General features: G+C 40.0%; 2 protein-coding genes across 2 annotated transcripts in view; one reads left to right on the top strand and one right to left on the bottom strand.

Moving 5' to 3' along the window:
- The window catches only part of LOC124619305 (RWD domain-containing protein 1), a 50,122-nt gene extending 44,961 nt beyond the window's left edge, over window positions 1–5,161 (bottom strand). The window contains exons 1-2 of the mRNA XM_047145604.1: window positions 4,960–5,161; window positions 3,756–3,961 (exon numbers count right to left, since the gene is read on the bottom strand). Coding sequence (XP_047001560.1) covers window positions 3,756–3,961; window positions 4,960–5,029 — 276 coding nt within the window. The 5' untranslated portion in view covers window positions 5,030–5,161. The remainder of the gene's footprint in view (window positions 1–3,755; window positions 3,962–4,959) is intronic.
- A 289-nt stretch (window positions 5,162–5,450) lies between these two features.
- On the top strand, window positions 5,451–14,720 carry LOC124619309 (mitochondrial import inner membrane translocase subunit Tim13). The gene is made up of 3 exons (XM_047145618.1): window positions 5,451–5,688; window positions 5,779–5,847; window positions 14,424–14,720. The coding sequence occupies exons 1-3, from the start codon at window positions 5,584–5,586 to the stop codon at window positions 14,520–14,522; spliced, it is 273 nt and encodes a 90-aa protein (XP_047001574.1). The 5' UTR covers window positions 5,451–5,583; the 3' UTR covers window positions 14,523–14,720.
- Window positions 14,721–17,236: the final 2,516 nt, after the last annotated feature.

Genomic DNA, 17,236 nt, shown 5'->3' on the forward strand with positions numbered 1-17,236 from the left:
AGTTACAGGGCTATTATAGGTGGTTGTAGGAGGGTGCGTAGGGCAAGTCTTGCAGCAGGGACGGTCACAGGGGTAGGAGCCATGGTGTGGGGCGATGGGTGCAGAAGGAGCATCAGGTCTGACAGGAATATTATCACTGGGCCCAACATTTAGTGAAGTAGGGTACCAAGGCAGTACAACATCAGGCCACAGCACAAGGTAATTTAGCTTACCACTGAGGTGCACTGAGGTTTTGCACCATGCCACTGGCTCCAGCAGTGGGATTTCAGCTACCACGCCCCCCATGCCCCACCCACGGGCTGTAAAGCCTGCACAGACAGGCATTGCCACAACATACTAAGTGATACACACTGCTAGTGTTTTGCCTTTTGAGAAGGGGGAAGGTAGGGAGGGGTGTGGATCAAGAATGGCAACATAGGAGGCAGCCAGCTGATTGACATTGTGAAATGAGAAAACAATCAGGTAATGATCACTATCAGAAAGAATTGATGCATATCTCTCTCTCTCTCTCTCTCTCTCTCTCTCTCTCTCTCTCTCTCTCCCCCTCCCTCCCTCTCCTTGCTTGACAGGTCAGTTTTCATGTCAGTTAGCAGCTAGTGAGAGAAATGAAATGGTGTTGTGGGGGAGGTGAACCGAAGACTGCATTTTATTGGCAGAACACACAGAAGATGCAACAGATCCACTAGAAAGTCTACCTACACTACACCCGTCTGTCCTATACTAGAGTACTACTGTGCAGTATGGGACCCTAACCAGATAGGACTGACAGAAGACATCAAACAAGTTTTAAAAAAAGCAGTTCATTTTGTGTTATTACAAAACAGTGGAGACAGTGCCATGGATATGATACACAAGTTGGGGCACCAGTCATTAAAATAAAGGTGAACTCCATCATTGTGATAGCTTTTCACGAAATTTCAATCACCATCTTTCTCCACCAAATGCGAAAATATTTTGTTGACACAAACTTACATTCAGAGATATAATCATCACAATAAAATAACAGAAATTACTGCTTGGAAAGATTTAAAACTAAACTAAACTCCTCCCGAATAGGCCATTATGGCCCAATGGTACCGCCATGTCATCCTCAGCCCAGAGACGTCACTGGATGCGGATCTGGAGGGGCGTGTGGTTAGCACAATGCTCTCCCGGCCGTATGCCAGTTTACGAGACCAGAGCTGCTACTTCTCAATCAAGTAGCTCCTCAGCCTCAAGGGCTGAGAGCACCCCACTTGCCAACAGCACTCGGTAGACCGGATGGTCAACCGTCCAAGTGCTGGCCCAGCCCGACAGTGCTTAACTTGAGTGATCTGATGGGAACAGGTGTTAACACTGCAGCTAGGCCATTGGCACATGGAGAGATTTGAAAGTTCATTTTCCCAGGCACTATTTGAGAGTGGAACAGTATAGAAAATGCGTGATAATGGTTCAATGAACCCTCTGCCAGACACTTAAGTGTGAATTGCATAGTCATATAGATGTAGACGTGTCTTATATTTACATCTACATGATTACTCAGCAATTCACAAATTAGTACCTGGCAGAGGGTTCATTGAATCACCTTTAAACTACTTCTCTATCGTTCCACACTCTAACCGTGTGCAGGAAAAATGAACATTTAAATCTTTCCATGCAAGTTCTGATTTTTCTTATTTTATTACAATGATCATCCTACATATGTGGATGCCAATGAAATATTTTCACACTCTGTGGAGAAAGTTCAAGATTGAAATTTCACGAGAAGGTCCTGCACCTTTATTTAATGACTGCCACCCCAATTCGTGTATCATATTTGTGGCACACTCTCTCCTATTTCTCGATAACACGAAACAAGCTGCCCTTCTTTGAACTTTTTCAATGTCCTCCACCAATCCTATCTCATGTGGATCCCACACTGCACAGCAGTACTCAAGAGTAGGGCAGACAATCATAGTTTAAGCAGTCTCTCTAGTAAACCTATAACATTTTCTAAGTGTTCTGTCAGTAAATCACAGTCTTTGGTTTGCTTTCCCCACAACATTATCTATGTGATCATTCCAATTTAAATTATTTGTAATTGTACTCCCTAAGTATTTCATTGAGGTTACAACCTTTAGATTTGAGTGTTTGTCATACAACTGAAATTTAGCGGATGCTTTTTCGTGCTCATGTGGAAGAATTCACACTTTTCATGATTTAGAGTAAATTGCCACTTCTTGTCTAAATCATTTTGCAATTCGCTTTGCTCATCTGATGAAATTACATGACAATAAATGACAGCATTATCTGCAAACAGTCTAAGAGGACTACACAGATTGTCTTTAAATCGTTTACATAGATAAGGAACAACAGAGGGCTTATAACACTTCTTTGGGGAACACCCTGTTTTACTTGACAACTTTTCATCAATTATTATGAACTGTGACCTTGTATTTAAGTAAGTCAACTGAAATAATGAGACTTAATGACTTATGGATCATACAGCCAACAGCATGGTTCAACTTTAATTTCTGCATTGCAAATGGTCCGCCACACTGAGATCCACTTCAACCTGGAGCTCTCCCCAAGGGCTTCACAGGGCCTATGCAACAGTCACTTGGCACAGTGGCCACTGCCCCGAGTCCATGTGCCCCAAACGAGATACACACATACTCCTGGGGAAGGAAAATCAAGGACGCCAACCATGGGATCCCTGTACAGTCGTTACCACACTGGGTGTTTGGCAACCTTTCCCCACACAATTGAGAAATTTTGAAAATAATGTGGAGGTAAAACCTGGTAATGGGGTCACTTCTAAATAACCTCAAAGGGGTTAAAGATGTAGCAAAAAGGTAAAGTTGACCATCTCTGATTCCATAAGGAACCAATGTAAACAGTGACTGTATATTAATTAAGGAAGGATAGGAAAGTCAGCAACCAGTCATAATCCCAATGGTTTTTTTTTTATTTGTCCTGCATATCCAGATTTCAGTTACAGACAGCTATCTTCAGTGCATTTGACTGAGTTACTATCCAAAAAAACTCGCACCAGTACATGCCATCATACGATTATACAGGTGTATAGGCAGAACGATAACAAAAAATCAGTTGGAGTGTGATTGTTGTGTTCCTATCCTTCCTCATTTAAGGCAAAAGTGAGTAAACAAAAGTAGCAACTGCAGTTAGAGCCTAGTCAATGGTGAATGGGGCATTCATTGGAGGTTAAGTCAAAGTAGAACAATAGTGTGGCACAGGAAGAGAGGAACTGTCATAACGGCACAGGACACCAAGTTTCCCAAGAACATCTCGCAAAAGAGTTGTGAACCTCCTGAAGAAAATAGTCATATAGCAGGAAAGACACACAATGGAACAAGGTAACAGCCTACTACAGTTTAATCTGAATAAGAGATATTTTCATTTTGTAGATATCTTGGATGGCTAGATGTAATACCACAGTCTAAAAGAGTGCTAAAATGTATACTTTTCAGCACTGGTAAGTACACAGAGTCTACATACATCATCCAATATGCTTAACATTCTGGCAGCCATCCTGTGAAATTGACAGTGTATTATAATAATATGCAGAATAATGAATCATTTACGACAGTTTGTTGGCATCACGAATCCAATTTTTCAGTACAGATAATCCAAACTTCAGACACAAAAATTTATCATTATAGAACTTTGAAAATTAGCATTCCTGGGCAATTTTGTCAAAGACCTTCTCATTATAGTCAATGCTTAAAATACTGGAAGCAAGGCTTCAAAACTCAAATCACTGTAATATTACCAACCTCCTTCAATATATGCTGTGTCAGCAGGTCTGTATCTACATCTTCAAGGTTACTGGTTTCTGTAACTTCAACTTCTGGAGGTTCATCTGGATATTTGTCAGTGTAACTAAATTTTAACTTGCATGACATTCCATTTTCAGTGTCTGGTTCATATTCTTCAGACTTTATAGGTATTAAAAATCTGTGATATGGCTCTGTTGTTAAAACTGAAAAACAGTTGGGAAATAAAATAAACAATCTTGATTAACAATGAATTATTCCACTGTACTGCTGTAAACTTAAAAAAATTGTTGTAAGCAAATTTCAATGAAAATCATTTCTCACTTCTTTCAAATGCTTGTCAATTGCTATACTAAATCAAGATTGTACAGAATCTTTATCCAAAACAGCTCTCACTCACTGTAAGTTTGGATATGAAATGTGTGTCACTTGCAAAATTTCTGAAAGTAACACAATAAGCATAAAAGAATCAGTAGAAAATTATTAAGTGACGTAAACACAACTGCAAATACAACTCCTGCTAAGCATGCATTTACAGAAATACAAAGCCGCCTCGAGTTTTAATGTTGTACAGCAGCGTAATATAGTTAAGAGGTGTATATCTTTAAACAAGGTAATATCCCCGAGCTTTACGTTACATACAGCCGATGTTTGCGATGTTACAATATGGATTTCTGTTATAGGGATTTGTTTGGCTTAAAACCACGAAATGTGAACTAGAAGTTCTAGTGGCACGTATACTTCTCCGCTCAATTGATTTGTACCCTGAGACAGTACAGTGTATTGAATCACAGGGTGATCTACAAACTACACTTTCATCCTCCAAGAAGTCTACATTGGGTAGAAGTGTCAACACCAACTGCAACGCTTTCAAAAAAACATTGGAAAAGGCTTGTACTTGTTGCAGCACTTTCATCTTACTCCAGAATAACAACTGTAATCTACACTTTGCAAAATATAAGAGCTCCAGCTTCATACACCGGGAAATATATGACGAGAAACGTCATTCTTGAACATGCTGATCATCAAGTAGATACTTTTTCACTTGATAAAATCTTAGATTTCGACATTTAAAGATATCTACACCAATCATTTTCTGTGCCATTTACACAGTTAACCACAACTGGAGTTTACTGTAATCTTACTTATATTGGTAAAAACATCACGTTTCGAAATTGAAAAAATAGAAAGCTTGCGCGCTTACTTTCAAGTTCACCACAGTAAATTGAATCCAGGGCTTCTATTTCGTTGTTCTGTTCTTCTTTGTAATCCATTGTTTTTTAAGTCAAGACCAATATAAAAATATCCATTGAAATTCGCGACTACACCAAACAACCATACCGCTCATGCAGGGTGACGTTACATGATCATCTCTGGGGTTAAGCACCGATTTGCATCAAATACAGGTGAACAATCCACGAACAATCTCACAGCGCTGAGACTAAGGGAATCAAAACTTGACCAACAGCAAATAAACTGAGCACTCCAGATGCACATCCGCACTGTAAGCTTTAGTAGGTGAAGGCATGCATCAAATCCATTAATTTTTCAGTGACTGTATTTTACGACTGTTTTTTTTTCATAAATAACAAGTATATGCCACACTCTAATGAAACGAAATCTAAAGAGCTTAGTAATCAAGAATTACAATCATTTTTTTATGGTGCCACGTATAGGAAGAATTACAGCCCCTCGTCTGTTGGTATGAAGCATGGGGAAAGGCAAGGTAACACATCTTTGGCCAACAATATCTTCACACACGCCGTGTGAAAGTGGAGAGCGGCTTAATGCTGTGGATTTGCTGTTGAAGACTAAAGAAAACATTTAAATGGACAGCTTGCAGACTGGGTCCCTAACCGGGGCGCAGAAAGATGAATTGATGGACCAAGTGAAACAGCAAATTGCTGTTGCAAACGCTCAGGAGCTCCTGACGGTACGTTTAGCGAGAGAGGATGTAAAGTATTTACATAACAATCGTTACATTTTTCTGACAGTATAGTAATTTCGCCTTTAATTATTTCAGAAAATGACAGAAAAGTGCTTTAAGAAATGTATCAACAAACCGGGTACCTCGCTAGACAGTTCAGAACAGGTAACATTATGTGTTTTGTGATAAATTTTGTCTTTTTTATTACAGAATGGTGCCTGCTTGTGCTATATTTACATACTCATTTACCAGATCACTTCAAAACTGAAATAGGTACTTCGAAATTCTGATGCAACACAAGACGTGTTTACAGACGATACTCCATTACATACAAATGATTTATAATACCGCATTATTGCGCTTAACCGCGTCTCGATTGTTACCCTTAGTTATAAAACTTTCTCAGCCTATTAATACGAACTCTGCACGTAACATTTGCCTCCTCTATAAAGAATATATAGTTTGTGTACATCATCTTTTTCCTCAATAATTACTATTTAGTATCTGTACACTGAAGAGTTATAAAACAAAGTCAAAGTAGAGGACATTATCAACATGAATCTTTGTCCATTTAGCCTTCATAATGTTCACTGTAAGCCCCACCTATGGGTCGACAGAAGCGTCCGATCCCACGCGTCGGCTTTGACCCGTGACGTAAGGGTGTTGTGTGTGACGTCATGACGGCGCGGAGTTTGGTTTGAGTGTGGCTGTCTCCAGTTCTGTTTTATCTTATTTTATTTACTTTTCTGATCTGTCGTTCTATCTCGTGAGATTTTTTAAATTTAAAAACACATATTACTTATTTTAATTATCTGTTTCCTCCAATTTCTGTTTTAGTTTATTATATTTATCTTTCTGATCTGTTCGTTCTATCCGTGAGATTTTTTTTTTTAAAAGACAAAAAACACTAATCAGCTACTGAAGCATCTTTATCTTCTATGGGTTGCAGGGGTTACGACCCCTGGGGAGGTGGGTGGGTATTCATGCATGGCTGTCTTCACTTACACGTTGTAGCTACGCAAGGCGTCTAAATTTGTTTATATTTCGTTTGCCCCCCACCCAAAACACCCCATTTCCCGCGCTTGTCCCGTTAGTGCCATTAGGCTTCTTGTGGAAAGAGTGTGTGTGTGTGCGTGTGTGTGTGTGTGTGTGTGTGTGTGTGTGTGTGTGTGTGTGTGTGTGTGTGTGTGTGTTTTTGTTTCCGCCATATTTGTGACGTCATGGGTCAAAGCAGACGGGCGGGATCGGACGCTTCCGTATTTCCGGTGAAAGACAGTTTTAGTTACAGGCCATTTGCCTTTGTCTCTGAGCTCTGGAAGTATAGTGACATGTTAATATAGGTTGGCAGAATTATAACAGTGTAAACATTTGAGATTTATGGGATGGTAAGTTCTTTGAACATGCTGTATGTGATGGCAAAACAAATTCATTGTCATGTTTCCAAGGTGTGCAAGGATGTGGACCATCAAGGGTGGGTTGGTTGGTTGGTTATTGGGATGTTTAAGAGGGACTAAACAGCAAAGGTCATCAGTCCCCCATTGTCAAGTGTCCTAACTACATCTACATCTTTACTCTGTGAAACATTGAAGTTTTTGGCAAAGGGTAAGGGTACGTTGGATATAGAGGAATGCATGATAAGTCATTGACTTTGATCTGTAACATAGGAAACAGGCAGGAAACACCATAAACAGTGTGGCCATTACAATGTGATGTAGGCTACGGATCAGTCTGTTGCCACAGCCATCACCACAAGCAGTTTGTTTTAGTATCTGCTTAGTTGGCCTCACCAACTCGCATTCAGATTGTTACCTTCCAGCCTTGCCTATACCTTGCTCTAAGCTACGTAGCAATGTGTCACTATCACCAGTTTTTATTCTCAAGTTTGTTGGCTTCACCAGGTAACAATAAAAATGTGAATATATGCACCAAAAGGTGATGTGAAAGCACCCATTAACAATTTGTCTCTGGCCAAAGCTGATAACTCATATCTAACATTTCTCTTGACTGAGGTACATCCCATTGTACCAGTTATTAGGGATTTTTTCTGTGACATTCATGTATGGAGCAGGAGAAGAATGATTGTTTAAAAACCTCTATGCATGCTGTTAATAGTCAGACCTTGTTCTCACACTCCCTGTGGGTGTGGTATGTCTGGGGTTATAGTATATTCCTAAGAGTCGTCATTCAAAACCGGTTCGTAAAACTTTACAAGTAGGCTTTCGTGTGATAGTTTGTCTCTGTCTTCAAGGATATGCCAGTTCAGTTCTTTCAATGTCTGTGACACACACTGCTGCAGGTCAAAAAAGCTTGTGATCATGTGTGCTGTCCTTCTCTATGTTACAATATACCCTGATTCCTGTCTGGTATGAGTCCCATACACTTCAGCAATATTGTAGGATGGGTCACACAAGTGATACATAAACAATTTCCCTTGTAGACTGACTCTATTTCCCAAGTATTCTACCAGTAATTTGAAATATGTTTTTTCCTTTACCGATGACTGAGCCAATTTTATTGTGTTGCACCCAGATACTTGTAAGTTCAGATTCTAATTATGACTCACAGATATTATGGTCAGAGGAGACAACTTTTTTCCATTTTGTGAAGTGCAGTTTTCTGTTTCTGAACATTTAAAACAAGTTGCCAGCCTTTCACCACTGTGGAATATTATTAAGAACTGGCAATATTTGTGCAGCTTCTTTTGGACTGTATTTCATTATAGATAACTGCGTCATCTGCGAAAAATTGTCACAATATTGTCCACAAGGTCATTAATATGCAGCATGAGTAGCAGGCATCCCAACACACTTTCCTGGGGCACACCCGAAGTTAAACCTACATCTGTTGATGCCTCTCCATCCAAGATATCATATTCGTGGACCATTGGTAGGGAGGCTTGCGTGCCGGAGCGATACAGATAGCCGTACCGGAGGTGCAACCACAATGGAGGGGTATCTGTTGAGAGGCCAGACAAACATGTGGTTCCTGAAGAGGGGCAGCAGCCTTTTCAGTAGTTGCAGGGGCAACAGTCTGGATGATTGACTGATCTGGCCTTGTAACATTAACCTAAATGGACTTGCTGTGCTGGTACTGCGAATGGCTGAAAGCAAGAGGAAATTAGGCCTACAGGCGTAATTTTTCCCGAGGGCATGCAGCTTTACTGTATGGTTAAATGATGATGTCGTCTTCTTGGGCGAAATATTCCGGAGGTAAAATAGTCCCCGAAAAGGAAATGGATGGGTTAAATCTAGATATAGTGGGAATTAGTGAAGTTCGGTGGCAGGAAAAACAAGACTTCTGGTCAGATGAATACAGGATATAAATACAAAGTCAAGTAGGGGTAACGCAGGAATAGGTTTAATAACAAATAAAAAAATGAGTATGGGTAAGCTACTACAAACAGCATAGTGAATGCATTGTTGTAGCAAAGATAGACACGAAGCCCAGGCCTACCACAGTAGTACAAGTTTATATGCCAACTAGCCCCGCAGATGACAAAGAGATTGAAAAATGTATGATGAGATAAAAGAAATTATTCAGATAGTGAAGGGAGACAAAAATTTGATAGTCATGGGGGACTGGAATTCGGTAGAACGAAGAGAATGAAAAGTAGTAGGTGAATGTGAAATGGGGGTAAGGAATGAAAGAGGACACTGCGTGGTAGACTTTTGCACAAATCATAACTTAATCACAGCTAACAGTTGGGTTAAGAATCGTGAAAGGAGGTTGTAGAGGCCTGGAGACACTGGAAGGTTTCGTATAGATTATATAATGGTAAGACAGAGATATAGGAACCAAGTTTTAAATGGTCAGACATTTCCAGGGGCAGATTTGGACTCCGACCACAATCTATTGGTTATGAACTGTAGATTAAAACTGAAAAAAGGTAGGAATTTAAGGAGATGGAACCTGGATAAACTGAAAGAACCAGAAGTCGTAGATAGTTTCAGAGAGACCATTAGGGAACGATTGACAAATACAGGGGAAAGAAATACAATAGAAGAAGAATGGGTAGGTTCGAGAGATGAAACAGTGAAGGCAGCAGATCAAGTAGGTAAAAAGACAAGGGCTATTAGAAATCCTTGGGGAACAGAAGAGACATTGAATTTAATTGATGAAATATAATAATGCAGAAATATAGAAAATATAAAAAGGCAGTAAATTGAGTAGGCAAAAAGGAATACATACATCTCAAAAAATGATATCGATACGAAGTGCAAAATGGCTAAGCAGGGATGACTAGAGGATAAAAGTAAGGATGTAGAGGCGTATATCACTAGGGATAAGATAGGTACTGCGTACAGGAAAATTAGAGAGACCTTTGGAGAAAAGAGGGCCACTTGTATGAGTATCAAGAGCTCAGAGGAAAACCAGTTCTAAACAAAGCAGGGAAGGCAGAAAGGTGGAAGGAGTATATAGAGGGTCTATACAAGGGCGATGTACTTGAGGGCAATATTATTGAAATGGAGGAGCACGTACATGAAGATGAGATGGGAAATATGGTACTGCGTAAATAGTGTGACAGAGCACTGAAAGACGCAAGTAGAAACATGACCGCGGGAGTTGACGACATTGTCAGAGCAACTGCCAGCATTGGGAGAGCCAGCTATTACAAAACTCTTCCATTTGGTGAGCAAGATGTTTGGGACAGGCGAAATACCCTCAGACTTCAAGAACAATATAATAATTCCAATCCCTAAGAAAACAAGTGTTGACAGGTGTGAAAATTACCGAACTATCAGTTTAATACTAACACGAATTCTTTGTACAAGAATCGAAAAACTTTTAGAAGCTGATCTTGGGGAAGATCAGTTTGTATTCCATAGAAGTGTTGGAAAAACGTGAGGCAATACTGGCCCTATGACTTACCTTAGAAGATAGATTAAGGAAAGACAAACCTACATTTCTAGCATTTGTAGGCTTAGAGAAAGCTTTTGACAATGTTGACTGGAATACTCTCTTTCAAATTCTGAAGGTGGTAGGGGTCAAATACAGAGCACGAAAGGCTATTTAGTATTTGTACAGAAACCAGGTGGCAGTTGTAAGACCGAGCGGGGTGGCGCAGTGGTTAGACACTGGACTCGCATTCGGGAGGACGACGGTTCAATCCCGCGTCCGGCCATCCTGATTTAGGTTTTCCGTGATTTCCCTAAATCATTCCAGGCAAATGCCGGGATGGTTCCTCTGAAAGGGCACGGCCGACTTCCTTCCCAATCCTTCCCTAATCCGATGAGACCGATGACCACGCTGTCTGGTCTCCTTCCCCAAACCAACCAACCAACCAGCAGTTGTAAGAGTCGAGGGGCACGAAAGGGAAGCAGTGGTTGAGAAGGGAGTGAGACAAGGTTGTAGCCTATCCACAATGTTATTCAATATGTATATTGAACAAGCAGTGAAGGAAATAGAAGAAAAATTTGGAGTAGGAATTAAAATCCATAGACGAGAAATAAAAACTTTCAGGTTTGTCGATGACATTGTAATTCTGTCAAAGACAGCAAAGGACTTGGAAGAGCAGTTGAACGGAATGGACAATATTCTGAAGGGAGGATATAAGATGAACACAAATAAAATCGAAACAAGGATAATGGAATGTAGATGAAATAAATCAGATAATGCTAAGGAATTAGATTAGTAAATGGGACACTTAAAGTAGTAGTAGAGTTTTGTTATTTGTGAAGCAAAATAACTGATGATGGTCGAAGTAGAGAGGATATAAAATATAGACTGGCCATGACAAGAAAAGTGTTTCTGAAGAAGAGAAATTTGTTAACATCGAGTATAGATTTAAGTGCCAGGAAGTCTTTTCTGCAAGTATTTGTATGGAGTGTAGCCATATATGGAAGTGAAACATGGACAACATAGGTTAGACAAGAAGAGAATAGAAGCTTTAGAAACATGGTGCTACAGAAGAGTACTGAAGATTAGGTGGATAGATCATGAAACTAATGTGGAGGTACTGAATAGAATTGGGGAGAAGAGGAATTTGTGGCACAATTTGACTCGAAGAAGGGATAGGTTGCTAGGACATATTCTGAGGCATCAAAGGATCAATCATCACTTTAGTATTGGAGGGAAGCGCAGAGGTAAAAATTGTAGAGGAAGACTAAGGCATGAATACATTATACAGATCAGAAGGATGTAAGTTGTAATAGTTACTCAGAGATGAAGAAGCTTGCACACGATAGAGTAGCATGGAGAGCTGCAACAAACCAGTCTCTGAACTGAAGACCACAACTACAACAGCAATACTAAATCAAATGGTTTTCAGAAAACAAGAAAAATCACATCTACCTGTCTGTCTTGATTAACAGTTTTGAAAGGGATAGATCGCTACACGCTGTAAACGTGACACATTGAGTCGCAGACAGGCACACACTAATCTTTCAGCCAAAGCCTTCTTCAGAAGAAGGAAAACACAGGCAGGCACACATCACGTACACATGACTTCTCTTGCCAGACTGCCCAACATAGCAGTCATGTGTGCATGTCACCTTTACGGTGAATAGCCATCTACCCTTTTCATAATATTGTTGATATTCCGACCTGGACTTTCCATTGTTTGACTATCTTGATCCATGGCTTTCAGTATGTCATGTAAGAAAAGCTAAGAGTTGTTGCTGAAACTTCAGTGCAGCTTTTAGTTTTAATGATATTTGTCCTTACATAATGACTATTGTGTACAAATCTATGACCTAGTACTTGCAGTCAGCTGAAAATTTTTGCAATAGAATATATAAAGCTGATCCCACACTACAGTGTTTATCAGTATAAGCAATTTTGTAGCATATTAGTAAAAAGGGATGTGTTTAAACAACGTAAAATGATAATTGGATCCTTCTGTTATCGCCCACCAGACTCATCTCCTGACATAACCGGAAACTTTAGAGAGAACCTCAGTTCACTTGTACATAACTTCCCCAATCATCAGTGGAGACTTAAATCATCTTACAGTATTGGGAAATTTGCAGTTTTGTTAGTGGTGGGCGTGATTAGACATCCCGTGAAACATTGTTAAATGCCTTCTCTGAAAACTACCTAGAACAGATGTTAAGAACCCCCACTCATAATGAAAATATGTAATGGCAATAAGTAGACCTGACCCCTTTGAGGATGTTCACATCGAAACTGATATCAGTGGCCATAGTATGGTTGTGGCAACAATAATTAACAAAGTGCAAAGGACAACTAAAACTAGCAGAAGGGTATATATGTTTAGTAAACTAGATAAAAACTCAGCAGTGTCATATCTCAATGAGGAACCTAAAACTTTCAGCATAGGGCGCAAGGAACTGTGGCTTAAGTAACTACCATAGCAGAATATTGTCAAATGATATTTCACAAACCCCAAAGAAATTCTGGTCGTGTGTGAAGTGTTAGTGGCACCCTCCATCGGTAATGCTGGAATTCAGTATGGTGTTGGCCCACCCTTAGCCTTGATGACAGCTTCCACTCTCACAGGCATACGTTCAATCACATGCTGGAAGGTTTCTTGGGGAATGGCAGTCTATTCTTCATGGAGTGCTGCACTGAGTAGAGGTATTGATGTCGGTCGTGAGGCCTGGCACGAAGTCAGGGTTCCAAAACATTCCAGATGTGTTCTATGGGACTCAGCTCAGTACTCTCTGCAGGCCAGTCCATTACAGGGATGTTATTGTCATGTAACGACTCCGCCACAGGCCGTGCATTATGAACAGGTGCTCTATTGTGTTGAAAGATGCAGTCGCCATCCCCGAACTACTCTTAAACAGTGGGAAACAAGAAGGATTTAAAACATCAATCTACGCCTGTGCAGTGATAGTTCCCGTACGCTTTTGTGCTGTACGTGTCCCGTTTCCACTTCACTATCACATTGGAAACAGTGGACCTGAGGATGGTTAGGAGTGTGGAAATCTCTTGTACAGACATATGACAGAAGTGACACCCAATCACCTGACCACGTTCAAAGTCCGTGAGTTCCCATTCTGCTCGTTCAGTGTCTAATGACTACTGAGGTTGCTGATGTGGAGTAGGTGGCAGCACAATGCACCTAATATGAAAAATGTATGTTTTTGGGGGAGTCTGGATGCTTTGATAACATAATGTAGATGTAGATAAGTTGTTAATTTGTGATTTGGCCTGAAGCATACTTTGTTAGGTTTTGCACAGGGCTGCCTCTTTCACAGTGCATAGGTTTTCTCAGCAGTGTACTAGGTAAGTAGATTGAGATTTGTTGGTTTATAAATGAAGTGCGTCTAGGCTTGTGGGGCCATTGTCAGTTTGAACAAAATCCTTTTGGTTATCAGGTTACCTTATACAGTGGAAGTGATTAAAAATAAATTGAAAAAATGACCAATTTGTTAACCCACGGAGGCCTGCTTTGTTTTATTATTGTTTGATTTTACAAAATTACTCAGCCTAATGCTCAAAAGGATTTTATTCCATGAATATACAGAATATTTTTGATATTACGAACGTGCCTGAACACTACTAATGTAAACTGTGGTACCTTTTTATGTGCTGCTAACTAATAACTGTAGCTTGTGTAGCTTAAAATTTCGTGGTACTTGCTTTGTTCATAAAGTATTTTAGCATCAGAGAAAAGTTGCCATTTGTTAGGAGTCACAGTCCTGAATCAGCTGATTCAAAAATAAAATATAAATTATTAAATTACTCAGCTGCTCTCCCCCCACCTCTTTTTTTAACTTTTGCTACTATGTAGTCATAGTACGGCATTTTACAATTTGTTCTTTCTTGTTCCACAGAAATGCATTGCCATGTGTATGGACCGCTATATGGACTCATGGAATTTGGTGTCTAAGGTGTATGGTAGCAGAATACAGAAAGAAAGGCATAGGCTATAAATATAAAGCAACATGTTAGATAATTTTAGGTGAAAACGATCGATGTACAAAACCAACATATTTAAAAGAAACATATTTCATATGTGTGTATAAAATATTTTTTTGCTTAAAAATGATCCACAGATAATTTTAATTGTCTTTGTATACATGTTATTAGTGCTGTTTATAAAATAAATGACTAATTATTGCAACCCAGTGCACACCAAGTTTTGATATTCGGATTTTATGTTTGTGGGAAGATTAGATCTCTCACTCTAGATTTGGAATGAGTCATTGGCCATGCAAATGTTAGTAGAATTATGTAGTACTGAATAAAAATAAAATTACAAACGTATGGAGTTGACACTGTGATCATGAACCAAAGTAGAGGACAGTTGAAAAACATGGCTGCACGCTATGAAGGTGGTTTCTGTTGATCGATGAAAGATGAGAAAATGCTGACATTGTTGGTGGTGCAAGAGCAACACCACTATGTAAAGGTGGGTTTAAGTTCAAAAGCAGTAGAGTAATTCATACACCTTAGAGCTTGGATCACTGCACAATTATTTGATGTAATGAGATTCCACAAGAAGGAAGATATTTTTTTCCATCTATGAAATACATTGAGATGCAAAACTCTGGCATACAGAATGAAGGTTAACATCTAAACCTGCAATTTACCAATTATTTTACAGCTGCAAAGTATGTCTGATGATATTTTTAAAAATATCAGAAATCCGATATATCAATATTTAAAAAAATATCATTATCACTCTTGATATATGGAGGGGGGGGGGGGGGAGATATCGATGTACCGGCTTATAAAAATATTGGCTGCACATTGTAAATATACTGCTGGATTTATAGCTGTATAGTTAATTTATTATTAGATATAATATACATCAATAAGCTAGCAGTCTGCTTATCCCCCCTTAGATCAAGAATTTAACAGAAAAATATGCACATTCACCCTTGGCGATAACCAGTTTGCTGACAATGGTAAATGCAGGTAAGTGTCACAATAAAAGGTGTCCAATGAGTCCCTCATTCAGTTTTGTCACTTATCGGATTTGTGTGTAACACTTAATGTCAACTTCCCTGTTTCACATTTCTGCGAACACCAGTGACCTAGCAGTTGTGTCAAAATTGCATGGTTGAGCTAAATGTTGCAGTTTCTGTTGGTAGCACTAATTACGTCAGCATTTCCTCTCGCACATCTCTGCCCATCGCAATGACCGATCTTGTCACTCAGATTTTTGTTCATCATTTTCAGCAACTGTTTTCAAAGTATGCTGATGTGTAGAAATAGCACATTAGTTGCGTTGAAGACTGTTCTTCAATGCAACTGAAGTGCTGTTTCTTCACAGCAGAAATCTTGTGTTCCATTCACACCATCTCACCCCTCACCCCTGTACAGTCGGACTACTGTAGTGCCACCTATACTTGCTTCACCCATTCAGAGATGAAGATTGAACATTATGAAAGCTCAACAAGTAGTAAGACCCCTTCACATAGTGACAGAAAACTTATATTCTACTGCAGTTTCAAAAGAACAACTTCAAATATTTACTGAAAATTGTGAAAAACTATAAAATAAAAATATTGGCACTTGATATTGCCATTTTGATACTGATAATCAGGAGAAAAAAATATCACCTATATGTGTTTTATCAACAGCCTTACACCAAAGCACGTACATCTAGAGGATGCCAGATGTGAATAAGTTAGATTCTTCAAAAAGCATGATCCTTTACCTGTTCAAAATGGGGAGGAAAGGGGGTCAATCAGCAAACAAAGAAACATACAATCATGTGAATTAAGAATGTAACAAAGATGGCTCCATCTCCCTCCAGAACAGCTCCCGAGTCTGCACCTAGTGGCCCTATCCTGTCCCCACCACTTTACAGCAAGCTCTCACAGGTAACATACCTCCCCCCCCCCCTCTCGCCCCTGTCCTCCCCTGTTCTCCCTCCCTCTCCCCACCCCATGCCACCTCCGGGCTCCCGCCACCCACCCCAGATTTCTGCTAGGGTTCCACAAGTTCTGGAAATCAGGGAATTTCAAACGCGTCAGGGAAACTTGGGAAGAAAAACTGGAAAAATCTCGTTTTTGTCTCCGTAGATGAAATGGTTTTTTACTGAAATGCCATACATTGTCACTGGCTGGACACAGCTGAGTACACGTGCCGCTTCCCTACTCCCTCATATCTGCTGCTTTTCCCCTTCTTACCACCCCCCCTCTAATTGCAGTCAGTGCTGCCACCACTTCTTGCCCCTAGCCTAGCAGCTGGTAACAAGAGGCAGGGAGATGTGAGGAGGGGTTTGTTTGGATCTGATTCTCAGGAACTGTAGATGCAGTGGCCAGAGATGGCAGTCAAGTGTGCGTGAGTTGTGTATGAGTGAATGTGTGTGTGTTCTCATTTTCTGACAAAGGCTATGGCCAAAGATTTAGTTGTGAGAGTGTGGTTGTCTTTTCTATATGCCTGTCTGTGGCTCAGCAATCATCTTTACGGGGAGTTCCTACCTGTTCTCATTAGTATTGATTCTTAGAGTATTCGCACAAGTTATTTGTTGCACGAATTGATCACCGCAGTCTCACTTCCACAACATGGTGTGTGAATAGCTGGCCAATCAGGTGGACTTCATTGATGGGCCAAAACTCCTGGCCATTTGTGTGGGTACCTCTAACGGATTGGGCCAGCCAATCTGAACCTGATCGTTTCTCACTAATGTGTA

Source organism: Schistocerca americana, chromosome 1 (assembly GCF_021461395.2).
Source record: "Schistocerca americana isolate TAMUIC-IGC-003095 chromosome 1, iqSchAmer2.1, whole genome shotgun sequence".
Lineage (NCBI taxonomy): Eukaryota > Metazoa > Arthropoda > Insecta > Orthoptera > Acrididae > Schistocerca > Schistocerca americana.